General features: G+C 41.8%; 1 protein-coding gene across 4 annotated transcripts in view; it reads left to right on the forward strand.

Annotated features, from left to right (window-relative positions):
• Nucleotides 1-2332: 2332 nt before the first annotated feature.
• LOC135524122 (suppressor of tumorigenicity 7 protein homolog) overlaps nt 2333-21576 on the forward strand; it is an 86908-nt gene continuing 67664 nt past the window's right edge. For 2 of the 4 annotated variants that reach the window (XM_064951330.1, XM_064951331.1), the window contains exon 1: nt 2333-2520. Coding sequence is in view for 2 of the 4 variants with exons in the window: in XM_064951328.1 (XP_064807400.1) it covers nt 2756-2780 (25 nt within the window). In the remaining 2 variants the exon portion in view is untranslated. Of the gene's footprint in view, nt 2521-2620; nt 2781-21576 lie in introns of those variants that run through there. The other 2 variants (XM_064951328.1, XM_064951329.1) reach the window with 1 other exon arrangement.

Consider the following 21576-nt stretch of genomic DNA (forward strand, 5'->3'; position numbering starts at 1 on the left):
ACTGGAATTGTGATACTGTGAGTTGTAAGTGAAATAATCGGTCTGTAAACAATTGTTGGAAAGATTACTTGTTTCATGCACAAAGCAGATGTCCTAACCTACTTGCCAAAACTGTAGTTTGTTAACAAGAAATTTGTGGAGTGGTTGAAAAACTAGTTTTAATGACTCCAACCTGTGTATGTAAACTTCCAACTTCAGCTGTATGTCACATATGCAGTTATTGAAAATGGGAATAACTACTTAATCCAAATTTACAACCAACTGATTGCAGCACTACCAAAAAAATGGAAGAGGAAAGTGGAAAATGGAGAAGGTAGTGAACTTGTTCTCCTGCCATATATTAAAGATACAAATTGGCTGAAAGGAACTGGCATAAATAGGAAAATATAGCAGTTTCATCTGAGGACAAATATGTTGACAGCTGAGCAATGCATGTTGTAAAATAAATGGGAGGAGCTTTTCAATGTACCAATTCCAACACAATTCCAATACCAACACATGGTTTATGAACTGGTACAAAAAACTACACTTGATTCAACACTTTTTTGATTTAAATGATTATATAACATTCTTGCCACCAACAGAATGCTATATATATGGGGCATACAACAACCTCAGCTCTGCAGATTTTGTTGCGATGAGACAGAATCAATAGATCATTTATTCTGATATTGCCCCTTTGTAGCTTGTTTCTGGTCGCAGGGTCAGGAATGCTTTAAAAATCACAACATGCAATTAAAATTAACCTTACAACAAGCAGTGTTGGGCAATTTGGAAAGCCATAGTCAGTCAATAAATAAAATAATAATACTCATAGGAAAGGTTTTCATCTTTAGCTCACCATCTGTGGATACTATATGATTAGAAACTCCACTCGCTGGAAGAAGAAGGATGAGTACAACCCCAAGTGCACCATCACAACCGTGAAGCATGGAGGTGGAAACATCATTCTTTGGGGATGCTTTTCTGCAAAGGGGACAATACTTGGTCTTCCCACTGTATATGCATCAAAAAAGCTGTAAAAAATAAGATGTTTGTCCTATGAAGGGGGGTGGGGGGGAGGGGTTAAATATATATATATTTTTAAATAACATAAATAAACATAAAACGCTGCTCTTCTGGCACCGAATGACCGATTAGAACGAAACTTGATATGTGGTGTCTATGGACAATATGGGCAATATTTTCCAGAATAGTACCTAAAACCATAAACATTCACATGGGTGTGGCCTTGCACATAAATGCATATAAATCAGTCAAGGATATTCGTAGCACAATTTGGTACATGTTGCAAACACCGTCAAGAATCAACATATGCAAGAACATTCATATCAACCACACAGTGGTGCTATAATGGGCACACGTTTATATCTCTTGATCTGACTGAGAATGCTGAATTTTGGCACACATTGTCAGGGATAACCCATGTGATTTCTCAGACACCACTGGCCCAATTTTGATTAAACTTGGATGAATGAAGCATCTTGCCATAGAGATCCAGCATTTACAAAATGACACTGATTGGCCCAAGGGGGGCGCTATAGTAATTAACTGTATGTACGTTAGTCACACGTGATATCTAAGACACCAATCGCACAATGTTGATGAAACTTGGGTGAATGATGTGATGCGACTTGCCATAGAGATGTCATTTAATAAATGACACTGATTGGCCCAAGGGGGGCGCTGCATCATTCGTGGGGGACAACATGTTTACTGTTGGCTTTTTTTTTGTATCATGGTCAATGATACACTGAGCAGTCATACGAGACAGAATTTACTAAGCTGTCACTCTTTCTCGCAAGACTGATTGGAGAGGTTGTGTGGAGGGCTCTGTCCTTTATCTTCAGCTTATTTCTTGTTTCTATTTTCACGGTGGAGGGCTAAAACATTGTTATTGTCCCCCACAATGAAATCGGAGGGGGACTATGGATCTGTCTCGGTCCATTCGTATGATAGTCACACACAATATATCTCAGCCAACACTGGCCTGATTTTGGGTGAATGATGCCATAAAGATCTGGCATTTACAAAATTACACTGATAGGCCCAAGGGGAGTCTATAGTGATCAACTGAAATTCCAAAAATTGAACAAGTACAGTATATCCCCTGTCCTGTTTGAGATTGAATTGTTGTCACTAATTGGCCCTCTGGGGGACAACTGTTGCCTTGTTCTCATTTTTAGAAAGGTGGAAGATAGTCATCTTTCATAAATAATTTGAATATGTTTTTGTATATGTTTTGTTGCACTATACTAATAAACTCTCAAATGACAGGTTTCATCAAAGAAGCCATATGTTTCCATCCTTGAAAGTCATTGAAGTATCATACATCGTCCCAGAATACACTGAGAGCCCAGAGTATCATGGCTGAAAATGGGACAGGCATATTAATAGAGCAACTCAAGTCCTCCATTGCCTGGTCTTGGACATACTTCTGACAACCTGGTTCTCTGTTATGGTTATTTTTGGTTTACATTTTACGAGTGCCATTCAGATACAGCGACAACCTGACCACCGGTGAGTCTCTTATGTCAACATCCTTTTTTTTTAACGACTTCAAAGTTGGAGGTGGGCAACTTGCTTGCTATAAAGTTCATCGGGACTAGCTCGAGCTAATGCGTGTTTGCTAACAGACACGTATACAGTCTTGCGCTCTAGCCAGACATAATTCTTGTTCTTCCCTCGCTTGTTTTGCTAGCATAGCCTAGCTAGTTTTAGCTAGTACGAAAATGAAACCGTTGCCTGTTATTGCATGCTTTCACCGAACTCATTTCTCGGTAAGACAATTCAACACGTTCGCATTTTGTGTAGAGTGTTTGTGGACACTGTAACCACACTTTTTCCAAAGTTTCCCTATTTGCTAACTTTGCTAGCTGCAGTAGCTGGTCCGCAACCCCTTAGCTATCTAGCCAAGTCATGTTCCAAGTGCACTTAGATTACTTTAGCTAACCGTACTGATTACAAGCATGCCGCCAGATTGTGCGCTAACGTCGCAGTACAATTCACTTTTGCTTTATCTTTCTTTACCCAACTAGCAAATCTACTAGTTAGCTAACGTACATGACTAGACAGTAAGGAATGTCTCATCTATGAAACCGTGACTGTGTTTGTAGTAATAATCAATTTTAATATATATATATATATATATGTGTGTATGTTTTTTAAAGTCGGTCTCGGATAGGGGTATAAAATAGATATGTGAGATGTCTGATGTGGGTAGCTAACTATACCGAACAAAAATATAAACGATTTTACTGAGTTAGTTCCATAAAGGAAATCAGTCAATTGAAATAAATTAGGCCCATATTTATGGATTTCACAACTGGGCAGCGGCGCAGCCATGGGTGGGCCTGGAAGGGCATAGGCCCACCCACTTGAGTCCGGTCCACCCACTGGGGATCTATGCCCAGCCAATCAGAATTTGTTTCCCCCCACAACAAGGCTTTATTAAAGACAGAAATACTCCTCGGCACCCACCTCCCGCCATACAATCCTGCAGGTGAAGAAGCTCTATGTGGAGGTCCTGTATGTGGAGGTCCTGTATGTGGAGGTCCTGTATGTGGAGGTCCTGTATGTGGAGGTCCTGTATGTGGAGGTCCTGTATGTGGAGGTCCTGTATGTGGAGGTCCTGTATGTGGAGGTCCTGTATGTGGAGGTCCTGTATGTGGAGGTCCTGTATGTGGAGGTCCTGTGCTGGCGTGGTTACACGTGGTCTGTGGTCTGTGGTTGCAAGTTTGGTTGGATGTACTGCCAAATTCTCTAAAATTATGTTGAATGTCAAAAAATTACATTCATTTATCTGGCAACACCTCTGTTGAACATTCCTGCAGTCAGCATGCCAATTACGCGCTCCCTCAATTTGAGATGTCGGTGTCATTGTGTTGTGTGACACACATTTTAGAGTGGCCTTTTATTGTCCCCAGTACAAGGTGCACGTGTGTAATCATCATGCTGTTTTATCAGCTTCTTGATATGCCACACCTGTCAGGTGGATGGATTATTGTGGCAAAGGAGAAATTCTCACTAATAGTGATGTAAGCAAATTTGTGCACAACATTTGAGAGAAATAAGCTTTTTGTGCGTATGGAAAATTTATGGGATCTTTAATTTCAGCTCATGCAAAATGGGACCAACACTTTACATGTTGGGTTTTTATATTTTTGTTCAGTATGTAAAATAGCTATATGATTATGAAATACTTAGTGTTTACTTCTGTAACCATTTTATCAAACACATGGTATGTGTTTTCAATTTGCCATTTATGATTTCAGGAGAGGCTCAACAAGCACTTGGGGGATCAGAATAAGTCATTGTTGGCTTGTCAGTCAGTCATATATGATTTTCATAAAAAATGTTATGTCAAAGTTGGCATTTGATTAGGTGGTTCCTTGTGAACAGCATCTAGTCTCTCTGTCCTCTGTGACAGAGTAGTGGTGAGGAGCAGATGGAAGAATGTGCTCTTTCAGTGGGCCAGCTTGCTGGCTGAGGAGTGGAGGGCCAGGCAACGTTTAGATACACAGACTAGCTGAGGGACATATTTGGTATAAAATCACCAGTTCAGTGTGCACTATAGTGTGTTTTCTTGTCTCTGTTTTTTATTTTTTACTGTCATTGGTGTTTGTGTATGTTTGCCGGCGAGCAAACGTGTGTGTCGTGGGGGGTTGAGGTAGGGGCAGGGTGGTAAGAAGTGGAGTGGGCCTGTAGAAGCAAACCAGGCATGCATGTTGAAATGCAAAGTCACTGTACTTGACTTAGGTGCCGGGTTCACTGAGGCATGAATGCTCAGCCTCACCCACAACCCCATTTTTGCTGATGACATCACAATGTCTTAAAGCTGCAATATGTAACTTTTTGGGCGACCTGACCAAATTAACATAGAAATATGAGTTATAGATCTTTCATTGAAAGCAAGTCCAAGAAGCAGTAGATCTGTTCTGTGTGTGCTATTTCTATACGTTCTGTTATTTTTCATTTTTGCATCTTTTACTTTCGATTTTGTACACCAGCTTCAAACCGCTTAAACTATATATATGGTTATGGAAAATATTTCACAGAGGTTTAGATGGTACAATGATTCTCTACACAATGACTTCTTGTTTTATCCCATAAAATTGAAATTAGGTGATATATTTTAAATTTAGCAACCAGGAAATGCGATTTCTGCATAAAGTATTGCACCTTTTAAAGTAACTGCACAGTGAAAACCTTACTTTTAAAAGTTCATACTCTGTTAAAGGAAAGGTTCACCCATTTTGAATGTTTTATATTGTTTTTTTATGCATTTCATGTTTTCACGTGTTTCTGAGTTGTTGGCATTCAAGCAGGCATAAATCTGTCCGGTATGATGTAGCACTGTGATAAAGTCGCTCATACTACACTGGAAGTTAATAGATATTTTTTGCAATCTACTTTGTATTCCTATTAATTCATTATTATTGTTTTATTTTTTTAACTGCATTGTTGGTTAGAGGCTCGTAAGTAAGCATTTCACGTAAGTAAGCATTCAAGGTCTACCTGAATACCTGTTGTATTCGGCGCATGTGACTAATAAAATTAGATTTGATCATACAAGTCAGATTTCAATACTGGCCAATGTCATAACTCGGGAAGATGTCTTCTCTTGAATGAGCCATTGAGTGTATTTTTGCGATATTCCTATCTCTAGAAATGTGCAATTTAACGGAGGTTCTAGCAATGTCTTTTCATATTTTTCTGCCTATTTCGACCAGGGTGCATTACATGGTGCTGTTGCCAGAGATATTATAGAAAGGAGATAGGAATCCGATGAATAAAGGAACGTAAAATGCCCCACCCAGCAGACTGTCGACCATTGCGTTCACGTTGTCACGCTGCGTCTCTTGGTTGCTAAGTTAGTCGTCACGCAATCCTTTCTCAAAGGTGATTCTACAAAGTATCCACTTAGGTGTGAATACTTATTTAAATTATATTTCATTTTCAGTAAAAAAAAAGAAAATGTCAAAAAACATGTTTGCACTTGATCATTATGGGGTATTATGTGTTCAACATTTTTGGGATCACTTAGAAATTTCCTTGTTTTCCATGAAAACTATACTAATAAACTCAAATGAAATGAGTTGCAAAATGAATAGGAAATATAGTCAAGATGTTGACAAGGTTATACATTTGAATTTCCTCCATTTGCAGCAATTATAGCCTTGCAGACCTTCCCATTCTCGTTGTCAATTTGTTGAGGTAATCTGAAGAGATTTCACCCCATGCTTCCTGAAGCACTCCTACAAGTTGGATTGGCTTGATTGGCACTTCTTACATACCATGTGGTCAAGCTGCTCCCACAACAGCTCAATAGTGTTTAGATCCGGTGACTGTGCTGGCCACTCCATTATAGACAGAATACCAGCTGACTGCTTCTTCCCTAAATAGTTCTTGCATAGTTTGGAGCTGTGCTTTGGGTCATTGTCCTGATGTAGGAGAAAATTGGCTCCAATTAAGCACTGTCCACAGGGTATGGCATGGCGTTGCAAAATGGAGTGATAGCCTTCCTCCTTCAAGATCCCTTTTACCCTGTACAAATCTCCCACTTTACCACCACCAAAGCACCCCCAGACCATCACATTGCCTCCACCATGATTGACAGATGGTGTCAAGCACACCTCCAGCAGCTTCATATTTTTTCTGCGTTTCACTATTGTTCTTCTTTGTGATCCGAACACCTCAAATTTAGATTTGTCTGTCTATAACACTTTTTCCAATCTTCCTCTGTCCAGTGTCTGTGTTCTTTTGCCCATCTTAATCTTGTTTTTATTATTGGCCAGTCTGAAATATGGCTTTTACTTTGCAACTCCTGGAGTCAGTTGCCTCTGTTGGCGATGAGACTGGTCTTTTGCGTGTACTATTTAATGAGGCTGCCAGTTGAGGACTTGTGAGGCATCTGTTTTTCAAACAAGACAATCTAATGTTCTTGTCCTCTTTCTCATTTGTGCTCTGGGGTTTGCGCTGTTCTGTGACAGGAGTAGTACACATCGTTGTACGAGATCTTCAGTTTCTTGCCAAATTCTTACATGGAATAGCCTTCATTTCTCAGAATAGAATGACGAGTTTCAGAAGAAAGTTATTTGTTTCTGGCCATTTTGAGCTTGTAATCAAACTCACAAATGCAGATGCCCCAGATACTTAACTAGTCTGAAGAAGGCCAGTTTTTTTTGCAGTTTTCAGCTGTGCTAACATAATTGCAAATGGGTTTCTAATGATCAATTAGCCTTTTAAAATGATAAACTTGGATTAGGTAACACAACGCACCATTGAACCACAGGAATGATGGTTGCTGATAATGGGCCTCTGTACGCCTACGTAGATATTCCATTAAATATCTACCGTTTCTAGCTACCATAGTAATTTACAACATTAACAATGTCTACACTGTATTGCTGATCAATTTAATGTTATTTTAATGGACAAAAAAAAGTGATTTTCTTTCACGAACAAGGATATTTCTAAGTGACCCTAAACTTTTGAACGGTCATGTATATTTAATTAATTTTTATATCAAGCTGTAACATAACAGAATGTGGAATTAATCTCTCTGAAGGCACTGTACATGAAAACAAATCAGATGTTTCTACTGATCTGCGTGCCAGTTATGGTTTTCATGTGCACATTTGAGTGAAAGTGTTTAATTTATAATAACGTCTTCCTATCTCAAAAACATTGTCATTTGGTTCATCACAATTCTGTCCACATCTGAATGAACAGGATACAAACCCTAGAAGTTACTTTTTTTATTGCCATTGCCTACTATAAAAAAAATAGCCTACATAAAGCCAACAAATAAAAACATTGCAGCCTGCAAGTAGAAAATGTCCTTATTTTAAATATCCTATAAATCACATTGGCTAAACATGTCCTGTCAGCAATGAACTTGAAACGTTGTGCTACTGTACTACTATTAACTTCGGTCAAGCCCAAAGCTTGCACTAGCAAACTTATTCTGGGCTCTGAGCTTCCGTGCCAGTGAGTGCTGGACAGACACATGCTGTAGGCTATTTGCGCAAGGGATAAGAAGCAGTGCTTGACTTCGGCAGGAGCTGAGTACTGGCACCTCACATTTTCTACTGCTTGAGCTCCTGTTCCTCTTATAGAATATTAGCTCAAAAATATTGTGTAGCTCCTGCACCTACATTTGAACAGTATCAGCACACAAAATTGAGTACCAGAACTTATTTCAGTCCAAGTCAAGCACTGATAAGAATTAATCAGGTAGGCCTATTTTATAACGTTTCCACTGGATCTGAGCATGACATTTTTCCCTTTCACGCTGAGTGGTTTCAGAAAGGGAGAGAGCTGGAAAGCTTTTTCAAATACATTGAGGAACTATTGTAATTCTCAGTGGATGTAAAAACATATATTCCTACATTTACGTGCAGGCCAGATATCCTATAGGCCTAACTCAACATTGACACGAGCGCTCCAAACACAAGACTGACTAAATTTGACAACAAGTAAATGGAATAAAATAAACCAAAACTGTTTCTCACAAGTGTAGCATAGGTTGTTCACTCTGCAAACAATGTGTCCACTATGACAATGATAACGGGAAGACTGGAATAATAATATTGAAAGTATTAACATAAACTACCGTAACCAAAGAAACATGTAGATTAGGAATACATGGGGAATGTACTTCTGGTGATATACAGTGCCTTCGGAAAGTATTCAGAACCATTTAATTTTTTTGCATTTTGTTCGGTTACAGCCTTATTCTAAAATGTATTAAATATACACAATACCCCATAATGACAAAGCAAAAACAGGTTTTTGGATTTTCTGCTCATTTATTAAAAATAAACGTATCATATTTACATAAGTATTCAGACCCTTTACTCGGTACTTTGTTGGAGCACCTTTGGCAGCGATTACAGCTTTGAGTCTTGGGAATGACGCCACAAGCTTGGCTCACCTGTATTTGGGAGTTCCTCCCATTCTTCTCTGCAGATCCTCTCAAACTTAGTCAGGTTGGTCGTGGAGCGTCGCTGCATAGCTATTTTCAGGTCTCAGGTTCAGGTTATCAGGTCAGATGTTTGATCGGGTTTAAGTCGGGGCTCTTGCTGGGTCACTCAAGGGCAACACTCCTGCGTTGTCTTGGCTGTGTGCTTTGGGTTGTTGTCCGGTTGGAAGGTGAAACTTCACCCCCAGTCTGAGTTCCGGAGCACTCTGGAGCAGGTTTTCATCAAGGATCTCTCTGTACTTTGCTCCGTTCATCTTTCCTCGATCCTGACTACTGTCTCAGTCCCTGTCACTGAAAAACACCCCCACAGCATAATGGTTCCCTTACCATGCTTCACCGTATGGCTGGTGCCAGGTTTCTTCCAGACATGACGCTTGGCATTCAGGCCAAAGAGTTCAATCGTGGTTTCATCAGACCAGAGAATCTTGTTTCTCATGGTCTGAGATTCTTTAGGTGCCTTTTGGCAAACTCCAAGTGGGCTTTCATGTACCTTTTACTAAGGAGTGGCTTCCTTCTGGCCACTACCATAAAGGCCTGATTGATGGAGTGCTGCAGAGATGGTTGTCCTTCTGGAAAGTTCTCCCATCTCCATAGAGGAACTTTAGAGCTCTGTCTGTGACCATCAGGTCCTTGGTCACCTCACCTCCCCCAGTTGCTCAGTTTGGCTGGGCGGCCAGGTCTAGGAAGAGTCTTGGTGGTTCCAAACTTCTTCCATTCAAGAATGATGGAGGCCACTGTGTTCTTGGGGACCTTAAATGCTGCACACATGTTTTGGTACCCTTCCCCAGATCTGTGCCTCGACACAATCCTGTCTCTGAGCTCTACGGACAATTCCTTCAAACTCATGGCTTGGTTTATGCTCTGACTTACACTGTCAAGTGTGGGACCTTTTATAAATCATGTACAATCAATTGAATATATACCACAGGTGGATGCCAATGAAGTTGTCGAAACATCTCAAGGGTGATCAATGGAAACAGGATGCACCTGAGCTCAATTTCAAGTCTCATAGCAAATTATCTAAAGAAGGTATTTACATTTTTTTTAAATCAATTTGTTAAAATGTATAAACCTGTTTTCACTATTAAAAAATTAAATTACATAAAAAATGTGGCCAATTTAATCGGTATCAGCGTTTTTTTTTGGTCCTCCAATAATCGGTATCGGCGTTGAAAAATCATACATCGGTCAACCTCTAGTCAAGATAGTCACAATGGTGCAGATCTAGAACCTTTTGAGGATCTGAGGGCCCATGCCAAATCTTTTCAGCCTCCTGAGGGGGAAGAGGCATTGTCGTGCCGTCTTCACGACTGTTGGTGTGTGTGGACCATGTTAATTCCTTATTGATGTGGACACCGAGGAACTTGAAGCTCTTGACCCACTCCACTACAGCCCTGTTGATGTGGATGGAGGCATGCTCAGCCCTCCATTTCCTGAAGTCCACGATCAGCTCCTTTGTCTTGCTGACGTTGAGGGAGAGGTCTAAATGTTGTCGGTGATGGTCAGGCTTACCACGTCATCAGGAAACTTAATGATGGTGTTGGAGTCGTTCGTGGCCACGCAGTCGTGGGTGGAGAGGAAATGCAGGAGGGAACTCAGCACGCACCCCTGAGGGGCCTGCGTGTTGATGGTCTGCATGGCGGATGTGGTGTTGCCTACCCTCACCACCTAGGGGCGGCCCGTCGAGGTCCAGGATCCAGTTGCAGAGGGAGGTGTTCAGTCCCCGGGTCCTGAGTTTAGTGATGAGCTTTGAGGGCACTATGGGGTTGAAAGCTGAGCTTTAATCAATTAAAAGCATTCTCACATAGGTTTTCCTTTTGTCCAGGTGGGAGAGGGCATTGTGGAGTCCATTTGAGATTGCTTCATCTGTGGATTATTGGGGCAGTATTGCAATTGGAGTTGGTCCATGGTGTCTGGGATGATATTGTTGTGAGCCATGACCAGTCTTTCAAAGCATTTCATGGCTACAGATGGAGGTGCTACGGGGCGTTATTCATTTAGACAGGTTACCTTGGTGTTGTTGGGCACAGGAACTATGGGGGTCTGCTTGAACCATGTAGGTATTACAGACTGGGTCAGGGAGAGGTTGAAAATGTCAGTGAAGACACTAGTCAGCAGGTCAGTGCGTGCTCTGAGCACGCATCCTGGTAATCCTTCTGGCCCTGCGGCTTTGTGCATGTTAATCTGTTTAAAAGTCTCTTACTGAGTCTCTTACATCGAAGAGTGAGATCAGTCGCCTGGAACAGTTGGTGCTCTCATGCATGGTTCAGTGTTGCTTGTCTCGAAGCGAGCTTAGGTGTTTTTGCTCATCTGGTAGGCTTGCGTCACTGCTGGGTTTCCCTTTGTAATCTGTAATCCGTGATAGTTTGCTAGCTCTGCCACATCCGATAATCGTCAGCACTGGCGTTGTTGGATTAAATCTTTAGTTCTGTATTGACGGTTTTCCTGGTCATGCCGTTGACTGATGTAGTAAACTCCTCAATGTTATAAGATGAATCCCGAAACACATTCCAGTCTGTGCTAGCGAAACAGTTCTGTAATTTAGCGTCCACTTCCGTATTGAGCGTGTCTGTGGTACTTCCTGTTTGAGGTGTTGCTTATAAGCAGGAATCAGGAAGATAGTGTTATGGTCAGATTTGCAAAAGGGAGGGCAAGGGATATGCTTGTGTGCATTTCTGTGTGTGGAGTAAATGTCATCGATTTTTGTCACCTCTATTTGTACAGTTAACATGCTGGTGAAAATGAGGTAAAATGGATTTCGGCATTAAAATCGCTGGTCATGAGATGCGCCATCTCAATGTGCTTTTTCTTATTTGTTTATGACCCTATATTGCTAGTTTAGTGCTTGTGGTAGTATATAGACTGTTATGAAAAATATACATCTTGGTAAATAGAATTATCTGTAGGTATTCTGAGGCGTTCTAATTCAGACGAGCCAAATCTTGAGACTTCCTTAACATTAGAGGTTGCATCAGCTGTTTTTACAAAGAGAGACACTCCTCCTATTTTTGTCTTACCAGAGGCTGCCGTTCGATCTCGACGATGCATGGATAAACAAGCTTGATGTATAATTGTCCTTGTTCAACCACGACACTGATAAACCTAGAATATTGCAGTTCTTCAGGTCCAGTTGATATGATAGTGTGAGCTCGTCCAGTTTGTTATCTCTCTAGTGATTGTACATTCACCAATAGAACGGAGGGTAGAGGTGGTTTATTTGTTTGCCAACGTAGTCTCGTCAGCATGCCGTCTCATTTATCTCTTGCGCCATCACTTCCTCTTTCGAGTCGCAGGGATTATGGTCTTGTCCAGAGCTGCCGACTCGTTGAAGTAGAAATTATCATGCAAATCAAGTTTGGTAATCGCTATTCTGATGTCCAGATGCTGTTTTATGGCTACGACATGTACAAAAAAAGTTAAGATCACCGTGGTTTAACACACAAAATCGCAGAATTGGTCAGGAGCCCGTAAAGTGGCTGCTATCCACTGCAACGCCATCTAAAAAACAACCATGGTTTGCCAGTTATGTGATAAGATATTATCAAACAATAAATGTGAAGAATTTATCGACACTGTGCGTTAGCTAGTCAGCCAGTTTTAGAGGAATGATTCTGTAATTTTCTAAAATTAAATCATATCATAGCAACCAAAATATGAGACATTTTATGGGCTGTTTACATATATTATAGAGGCTATTTATATCGAACATTTGTATAAATCCATAAACTGTATAAACTAGAATTATGTGACAATATTTTAGGTTGACTAATTCAATTACACAATTTCGGATACATCACATGCCTTACTTATTTTCCTGCATAATTAAAAGCAGGAAATGAATCACCTATGCCTATACTTCCAATTAGATAGATTTTGGATTTCTCCCTGACCAAGATGGCTGCCATTTTCACCGCATTCTGGAACTTTAAAGGGTTTGTGACATAGCCCCTCTAGTAATTTAATAGGATTTCTATGGTATGTTCCTCGACATCATTTATGGCAGGGGTAGGCAACTAGATTCAGCTGTGGGTATGTTCCTCAAATCATGTTATCTAGGCAACTAGATAACATTATTAAAAAAAAAGATTTGCCTAAACTTTGGGGCCGCCTGTTGCCAATCCCTGATCTATGGTATTACTATAACATTACAGTTTTCTATTTCTGAGTTCCCCCTCCCTCCCCCTCATGCAAAAACAGCTCTGGGTATTTCCTTGGAAGCTAGAAGTCAGTGGTGTGCAGCAGTGGACTATAGCAGAAGATTAGCCCAATAAAGTAGAAAGGGAGTTCAGTTCTAGCCATAAAAGTGGATGAGAAAATATACTTGACTCGAGTATGCATGATGTGCTGTGTCTGACTGGCTGTGAAGAAAGTAATAGAAGTGCCAGATTCCCTTTTTTACCAGTTCCTCCTCCCTCCCTTACTGTGACTCATGGGCGAGAAAGAAAGAACCTCTTTGTGGAGAGGACACATGAGCACCAACGTGTAAAGTTCATATGAACATGTCAAAGAGTCAATATTTTTTTATATAGTATACAGTGAATTCGGAAAGGATTCAGACCACCTGACTTTTTCCAAATTTTGAGTCGTTATAGCCTTCTTCTAAAATGGATTAAATAAATAAAAACAATCCTCATCAATCTACACACAATACCCCATAATGGCAAAGCAAAAACAGATTATTTTGACATTTTTGCAAATGTATTAAATAAAATAAAACTGTATTCAGACCCTTTGCTATGAGACTCAATTGCATCCAAAACTCATTTGCATCCTGTTTCCATTGATCTTGGTTGGAAAGGCATATATACATTCCCACAGTTGACCGTGCATGTCAGAGAAAAAAACAAGCCATGAGGTCAAAGGAGCTCCAAGACCGGATTGTGTCGAGGCACAGATCTGGGGAAGGGTACCAAAAAATGTCTGCAGCATTGAAGGTCCCCAAGAACAGTGGCCTCCATCATTCTTAAATGGAAGAAGTTTGGAACCACCAAGACTTTTCCTAGAGCTGGCTGCCCGGCCAAACTGAGCAATCGGGGGAGAAGGACCTTGATCAGACAGCTGCCCAAGAACACGATGATCACTCTGACAGAGCTCTAGAGTTCCCAGACATTGTGGCCAGACATTAATCAATCAATCAATCAAATGTATTTATGAAGCCCTTTTTACATCAGCAGATGTCACTAAGTGCTATACAGAAACCCAGCCTAAAACACCAAACGGCAAGCAATGCAGATGTAGAAGTACGGTGGCTACGAAAAGCTCCCTAGAAAGGCAGGAACCTGGGAAGAAACCTAGAGCGGTACCAGGCTCTGAGGGGTCCTTTTGGCTGTGCCAGGTGGAGATTATAAGAGTACATGGCCATTAAGGCGAGATTGAACATCTTGAAGAACAAACGTTCATAGATGACCAGCATGGGCAAATAATAATCACAGTGGTGGTAGAGGGTGCAAACGTCGAGACAGCAGGTGCAGTAGAAAGAGAGAGAGAGCGAGTCAAACAGCAGGTCCGGGACAAGGTAGCACGTCCGGTAACAAGGTCAGGGTTACCTAGCCACAGGCAGAACAGTTGAAACTGGAGCAGCAGCACGACCAGATGGACTGGGGACAGCCAGAAGTCATCAGGCCAGGTAGTCCTGTGGCATGATCCTAGGGCTCCGGTCCTCTGGTAGGGGAGAGAGAGAGGGAGAATTAGTGAGCATACTTAAATTCACACAGGACACCAAATAAGATCGGAGAATTACACCATATATAACAGACTGACTCTAGCCCCCCGGCACATAGACTATTGCAGCATAGATACTGGAGGCTGAGACGGGTGGGCTCTGGGGACACTGTGGCACCGTCCGACGATACCTACGGACATGGCCAAACAGACAGGATATGACCCCAACCACTTTGTCAAAGCACAGCCCCCACACACTAGAGGGATATCTACAGACCACCAACCTACTACCCTGAGACAAGGCTGAGTTATAGCCCATAAAGATCTCCTCCACCCGAGGGGGTGCAAAACCGGACAGGAAGATGACGTCTGTGACTCAACCCACTCAAGTGACGCACCCCTTCTAGGGACCGCATGGAAGAGCACTAGAATCCCAGTGACTCAGCCCCCGTAATAGGGTTAGAGGCAGAGAATCCCAGCATCCCAGGAGAGAGGGGAGCTGGCCGGGCAGAGACAGCAAGGGCAGTTCGTCGCTCCAGTTCGTTGCCGTTCACCTTCGCACCCCTGGGCCAGACTACACTCAGTCAAAGGACCTACTCAAGGTCGAGACCGAGTCCGCGTCTCTCACATGGCTAGGCAGATCATTCCATAAAAAGGAGAAAGCCCTGCCTCTAGCTGTTCTAGGGACAATAAGGGGGCCTGCATCTTATGACCGTAGACTGTAGTACGTGTAGATATATATGGCAGGACCAAATCAGAAAGATGGTTAGGAGCAAGCCCATGTAAGTCTTTGTAGGTTAGCAGTAAAACCTTGAAATCAGCCCTAGCCTTAACAGGAAGCCAATGTAGAGAGGCTATTACTGGAGTAATATGATACAAATATTTGGTTTTAATGAGGATTCTGGCAGCCGTGTTTAGCACTAACTGAAGTTTATTTAGTTTTTTATCCGGGTAGCCGGGGAGTAGGTTATTGCAGTTGTCTACTCTAGAAGTGTCGAAAGCATGGATTAGCTTCTCTGCGTTTTTGGACAAAACTTTTCAGATTTTTGCGATGCTACAAAGATGGGGAAAAAAGCTGTCCTTTAAATATTCTTGATATGTTCGTCAAAAGAGAGATCAGGGTCCAGAGTAACACCGAGGTCCATCAGTTTTATTTGAGACGACTGTACAACCATCAAGATTAATTGTTAGATCCAACAGCAGATCTTTGTTTCTTGGGATCTAGAACTAGCATCTCTGTTTTGTCCGAGTTTAAAAGAAGAACATTTGCCGCCATCCACTTTCTTATTTCTGAAACACAAGCTTCCAGAGTAGGCAATTTTTGGGCTTCACAATGTTATATGGAAATGTGTTGTCCGCATAGCAGTGAAAGTGTACATTGTGTTTCCAAATGACATCACCAAGATGTAGAATATATCGTGAAAACAATAGGGGTCCTAAAACAGAATCTTGAGGAATACAAACTTACAATTGATTTGTCAGAGGACAAACCTTCCACAGAGACGAACTGACTTCTTTCTGACAGATAAGATCTAAACCAGGCAAGAACTTGTCAGTGTAGACCAAGTAGGGTTTCTAATCTCTCCAAAAGAATGTGGTGATTGATGGTGTCAAAAGCAGCACTAAGGTCTAGGAGCACTAGGACAGATGCAGAGCCATGGTCTGATGACATGAAAAGGTAATTTATCACCTTCACGAGTGCAGTCTCAGTGCTATGATGGGGTCTAAAACCAGACTGAAGCATTTCGTATACATTGTTTGTCTTCAGGAAGGCAGTGAGTTGCTGCGCAACAACTTTTTAAAATGTTTTTGAGAGGAATGGGAAATTCGAAATAGGCCTTTATTACTCCCACTTTTAATGAGTTTGGTACACATCCGGAGGATGGGGAGCCATTTATAATGTTTTACATAGGAGGGCCAAGCAGAAAGATTCCACTCCTCAGTAAAAGACACATGACCGCGGCTCGGACTGGGAGACGAGTCAGGATCGAGGAAAAGATGAACGGAGCAAAGTACAGAGATTTTTTTTGTGTGATTTTTACCCCGTTTTCTCCCCAATTTTGTGGTATCCAATTGTCTCATCGCTGCAACTCCTGTACGGGAGGGGCGAAGTTCGAGAGCCGTGCGTCCCCCGAAACACAACCCAACGAAGCCACACTGCTTCTTGACACAATGCCCACTTAACCCGGAAGCCAGCCTCACCAATGTGTCGGAGGAAACACTGTGCACCTCGCGACCGTGTCAGCGTGCACTGCGCCCGGTCCACTGCATGAGTTGCTAGTGCTCGATGGGGCAAGGACATCCCTGGCGGCCAACTCCTCCCCTAACCCGGATGATGCTGGGCCAATTGTGCGCTGCCCCATGGGTCTCACAGTCGCGGCTGTCTGCGTCACTCGGGAGCCGAGACTCGAACCCAGAATCTCTAGTGGCACAGCACCACTCGGGAGGCCCGTACAGAGAGCTCCTTAATGAAAACCTGCTGCAGATCACTCAGGACCTGACTGAGGCAAAGGTTCACCTTCCAACAGGACAACGACCCTAAGCACACAGCCAAGACAATGCAGGAGTGGCATCGGGACAAGTCTCTGAATGTCCTTGTGTGGCCCAACCAGTGCCTGGACTTGAACCTGTTCGAACATCTCTGGAGAGACCTGAAATTAGCTGTGCAGCAATGCTCCCCATCCAACCTGACAGCGCTTGAGAGGATTTGCAGAGAAGAATGGGTGAAACTCCCCAAATACAGGTGTGCCAAGCTTGAAGCGTCATACCCAAGAAGACTCGAGGCTGTAATCGCGGCCAAAGGTGCTTCAACAAAGTACTGAGTAAAGGGTCTGAATACTTATGTAAATTTAATATTTCAGTTTCTTATTTTTAATGAATTAGAAAACATGTCTTCAAACCAGTTTTTGCTTTGTCATTATGGGGTATTGTGTGTAGATTAATGATAAAATAAATAAATTGTAATGTATTTTTAGAATAAGTCTGTAATGTAACAATGTGTAAAAAGTCAAGGGGTCTGAATACTTTCCAAAGGCACTGTAAATCCACTTCACTTACTGTATGTAGTTCATTAACATATATATATATATATATATTTAAACTCATGTCATAGCTGACACCCTTTCTTTCTGCAGACATATTTGAATCTTTAAAGAGTTTTCGGGAAAACGTGGTCACATAAAAAAACGGAGGGAGATTTTTACCAAAATTCAATTAGCGAACTTTGCATTGGCACAGTTCTTCCAGTAAATGTGTTTTTGTGAAATGTTCAGTGTACATTTAAAAAAAAAAAAGAATCCTTGTGCATAGGGTTGTAAGGTTTGTCAACCTTTTAAAATCAATGGTATTTGTTTGGTAACAGTGAAAATTCCTTTATCATGGAATTGCACAGAGGTGAGAGAACAGCCCTATGGGTTGGTAATGGGGGTCATGGAATGGTCATGCCTCTAGTATGTGTCCCAAATGGCACCCTGCTTCGGCAATTTTGTGCCAACATTGTAGCACTCCGCTTGCCATGGACCCTAACAACTGGTGTAGAGTCCATGCTCAAATCTGCTCATAGGCCTACACATGTTTTTTTTCTCGAGCATCTTATAGCCCAGAGCATTGGCTCTATGTAGGCCTACCCTAAGATTCCATGAGCTCGCCTAGCCTGGCGACTTCAGTTGCAGTGTCAGCTTGGTGGAAATACCAATGTCCCTTGTGTTTGTGAGAGGGACCTGTGCTAAACTGACCTTCAGATGTCATATATACACACACACACACAGCGTAGCAAGATCTAACTGGAATGGGGGCCTTAATTTAGAACTTGTGTGCAGTCAGTAACATGAGCACAGAAAATGTTTGCCATTCCTTTGACAGGCTGCCCTACCAATCGCTCTAGTTCGCTTCAACATTTCTGCTTTCAATAGCCACCAATCTGAAAATGTCAACCTTGGATGTTGTTTTGGAGACTCTTGCCCCCCCTGTCTTGGGAGAAAGTCTAAGCCAGGGAAACACTACAGAACCTCACCAGGCAGCTGTCCCTCAATACTCCTAACACTGAGCTGTCCTCTAGTCACCAGAGCTGCCTGGAAAGGAGGGGTCTGGCCAAGTACGCTAAGTGTCAAGAGCGGGCTAGAAATCAGCACAAGTGCACTCTACAGGTGCTGCTAGCCAATATGTCAGGGTCAGTGTTTTTTCCTGATCCAAAAGGGGCTTAGGTGGTGGAGAGTTCAGCTGCACCCCATCATGGCGATGTAGAGAAACTTTTGCATTTTAAAGCCAATTTCCTGCAATTCTGCACATTTATCCATGGAGCTAATATTTATTTTGACCATTTAAAGCTTATTTCCTGCAATTGTACATATTTTGCCATGAAGCTGGGAAGTTATTTTGTCATTTTTAAACCTAATTCCCTGCAATTCTATGCATTTTGCCATGGCTAAAACTGTGTTATTTTGCTCAAACATAATAACAAAATCAATACTGCTAATTTCATTGTTTTTGGAATTTTCTATTCTCCCTGACGGTTTAGCTTTTATTTTGGTCATTGTTAGTTCTCAAAGATTATATTATTTAAAAATTATATATGCCCATTTATCTTTTCTACATACTTAATCTGGTTTTAGTCGTTTAAGTTTACACTGAAAGCGTTTTTCCATCTCGAAAATGTATTTAATCTTTTATTTTTATTTTTTTACACTGTTTGACCCACCCAAGAATTTCAATGGCAGAAATATCCCCGAGGGTACTAGGGGAGGGCATTGTGAATCCCAAGGAAGTAAGACTAAGACAATTAGGTTAGTGTAGGACTATAACATGATCAAGTGTGTTAGATTAGAAGAAGCCTTTTGGGAGGAATGACCACTTTGCTCATTCAATGAGCAATCTGATCCTAGCCTGCTAAACATCCCTGTCACTCCAGGTGCACTCAATTATCGGGTTTCCCACTTTCCATAGCAGGACCGTTTGGTATTTGGCCATGACGGAGATTTGAATAGTGTTTTAGATTTTCAGTATTTGATGTTTGAATTCATGCAAATGGTACAAAGGGAGTTATGAACGATGTTGATGTTGGCGCATATGATACTACAACCATACTGAAGCTGGAGTGAAAAACATTGGGTTTCAGGCCTGTAGACTCAGATTCACAGCTGGTGAATAAGGCCTAGCCTAGCTACCAAGCTTCCTCTAGTGATTATGTAAGTAGGCCTATCACCATTGTTCCCTCTATATCAGCCTGCTCAGAGAAGCACAAGATTGAACTTCACTCAACGTTCTAGAGTTTACCACTATCATCAATGTTTCGCTCTACTGTGGGAACTGTGCTCGAATCAACTCAATATTAGCCTCTTTCAATGTAACAAACTATGCAAGGACTTAGTATGCACAACTAATTGATCAATATATTTTCTTGTAGGCAGAGTGCATTGGAGTAGGTTCTATTGCATTGACAGGCAAGACTCAGGCCCGTGCCATAACCAATCAGAACTACTAGGCCTATATGCAAATAGACATTGCCATTCAGTGCAGTCGAAAGTATTCAGACCCCTTGACCTTTTTCCACATTTGGTTACCTAAATTCTGCACAAAATACCCCATAATGACAAAGCAAACACAGGTTTTCAGACATTTTTGCAAATGTCTTGGCTGTGTGCTTAAGGTCATTGTCCTGTTGGAAGGTGAACCTTTGTCCCAGTCTGACGTCCTGATCGCTCTGGAGCAGGTTTTCATCAAGGATCTCTGTACTTTGCTCTGTTCATCTTTCCTCGATCCTGACTATTCTCCCAGTCCCTGCCGCTGAAAAACATCCCAACATCATGATGCTGCCACCACCATGCTTCAGTGTAGGGATGGTGCCAGGTTTCCTCCAGATGTGAAGCTTGGCATTCAGGCCAAGTAGTTCAATCTTGGTTTCTTCAGACCAGAGAATCTTATTTCTCATGGTCTGAGAGTCTTTAAGGTGCGTTTTTGCAAGCTCCAAGCGGGCTGTCTGTTTTACTGAGGCGTGGCTTCCTTCTGGAAGGTTGGAGTGCTGGAGTGCTGCTGATATGGCTGTCCTTCTGGAAGGTTTCTCCCATCTCCACAGAGGAACTCTGAACCTCTTTAAGAGTGACCGTTGGGCTCATGGTCACCTCCCTGACCAAGGCCCTTCTCCTTTGATTTCTCAGTTTGTCTGGGTGGCCAGCTCTAAGGAGAGTCTTGGTGGTTCCAAATGTCTTCCATTTAATAATGATGCAGGCCACTGTGTTCTTGGTGCACACCTTTTTTGGTGCCTTTCCCCAGATCTGTGCCTCAACACAATCCTGTCTCGGAGCTCTACGAACAATTCCTTCAACCTCAAGTCTCATATAAAAGGATCTAAATACTTATGTAAATAAGATATTTCAGTGTTTTATTTTTAATACATTTGCAAACGTTTCTAAAAATATATTTTCACTTTGTCATGATGGGGTATTGTGTTTAGATTGATGAAAATATTTAACGTTTTTTAAATTTATTTAATCCATTTTAGAATAAGGCTGTAATGTAACAAATTATGGAAAAAGTCTAGGGGTCTGAATACTTTCTGAATGCACTGTATATGGACGTGCCATTCACTTTGAACTAGACTGTGTTTACAGCATGAGCCGTCACAAGTAGATGCGCTTGTTTTGAAATCAAAGCGAGAGCTGCATGTAGCCACCTCTGCACATTTGTTTATATTATTTGCTAGTTAATGAGTTTATTAGCCCTTTTATAGCTGATTTCTAGTCTTCAATGGGGGAGTGGTTGCTTCCTACAAGAGCACAAACTGTGTGCATTTCTAGCCATCTTTGAAAAGTGAGCCGGGTGAAGAGCTTTTCTTTGTCTTAAAGGGGCGGTGTTGTATTTTGAGACTGGCTTGAATAAGTTAAGTAGCCAATAGGCAGAAGGTAGCATAATTTGTCTGGTTCTCTGTAATAATG

Source organism: Oncorhynchus masou, chromosome 31, assembly GCF_036934945.1.
Source record: "Oncorhynchus masou masou isolate Uvic2021 chromosome 31, UVic_Omas_1.1, whole genome shotgun sequence".
Lineage (NCBI taxonomy): Eukaryota > Metazoa > Chordata > Actinopteri > Salmoniformes > Salmonidae > Oncorhynchus > Oncorhynchus masou.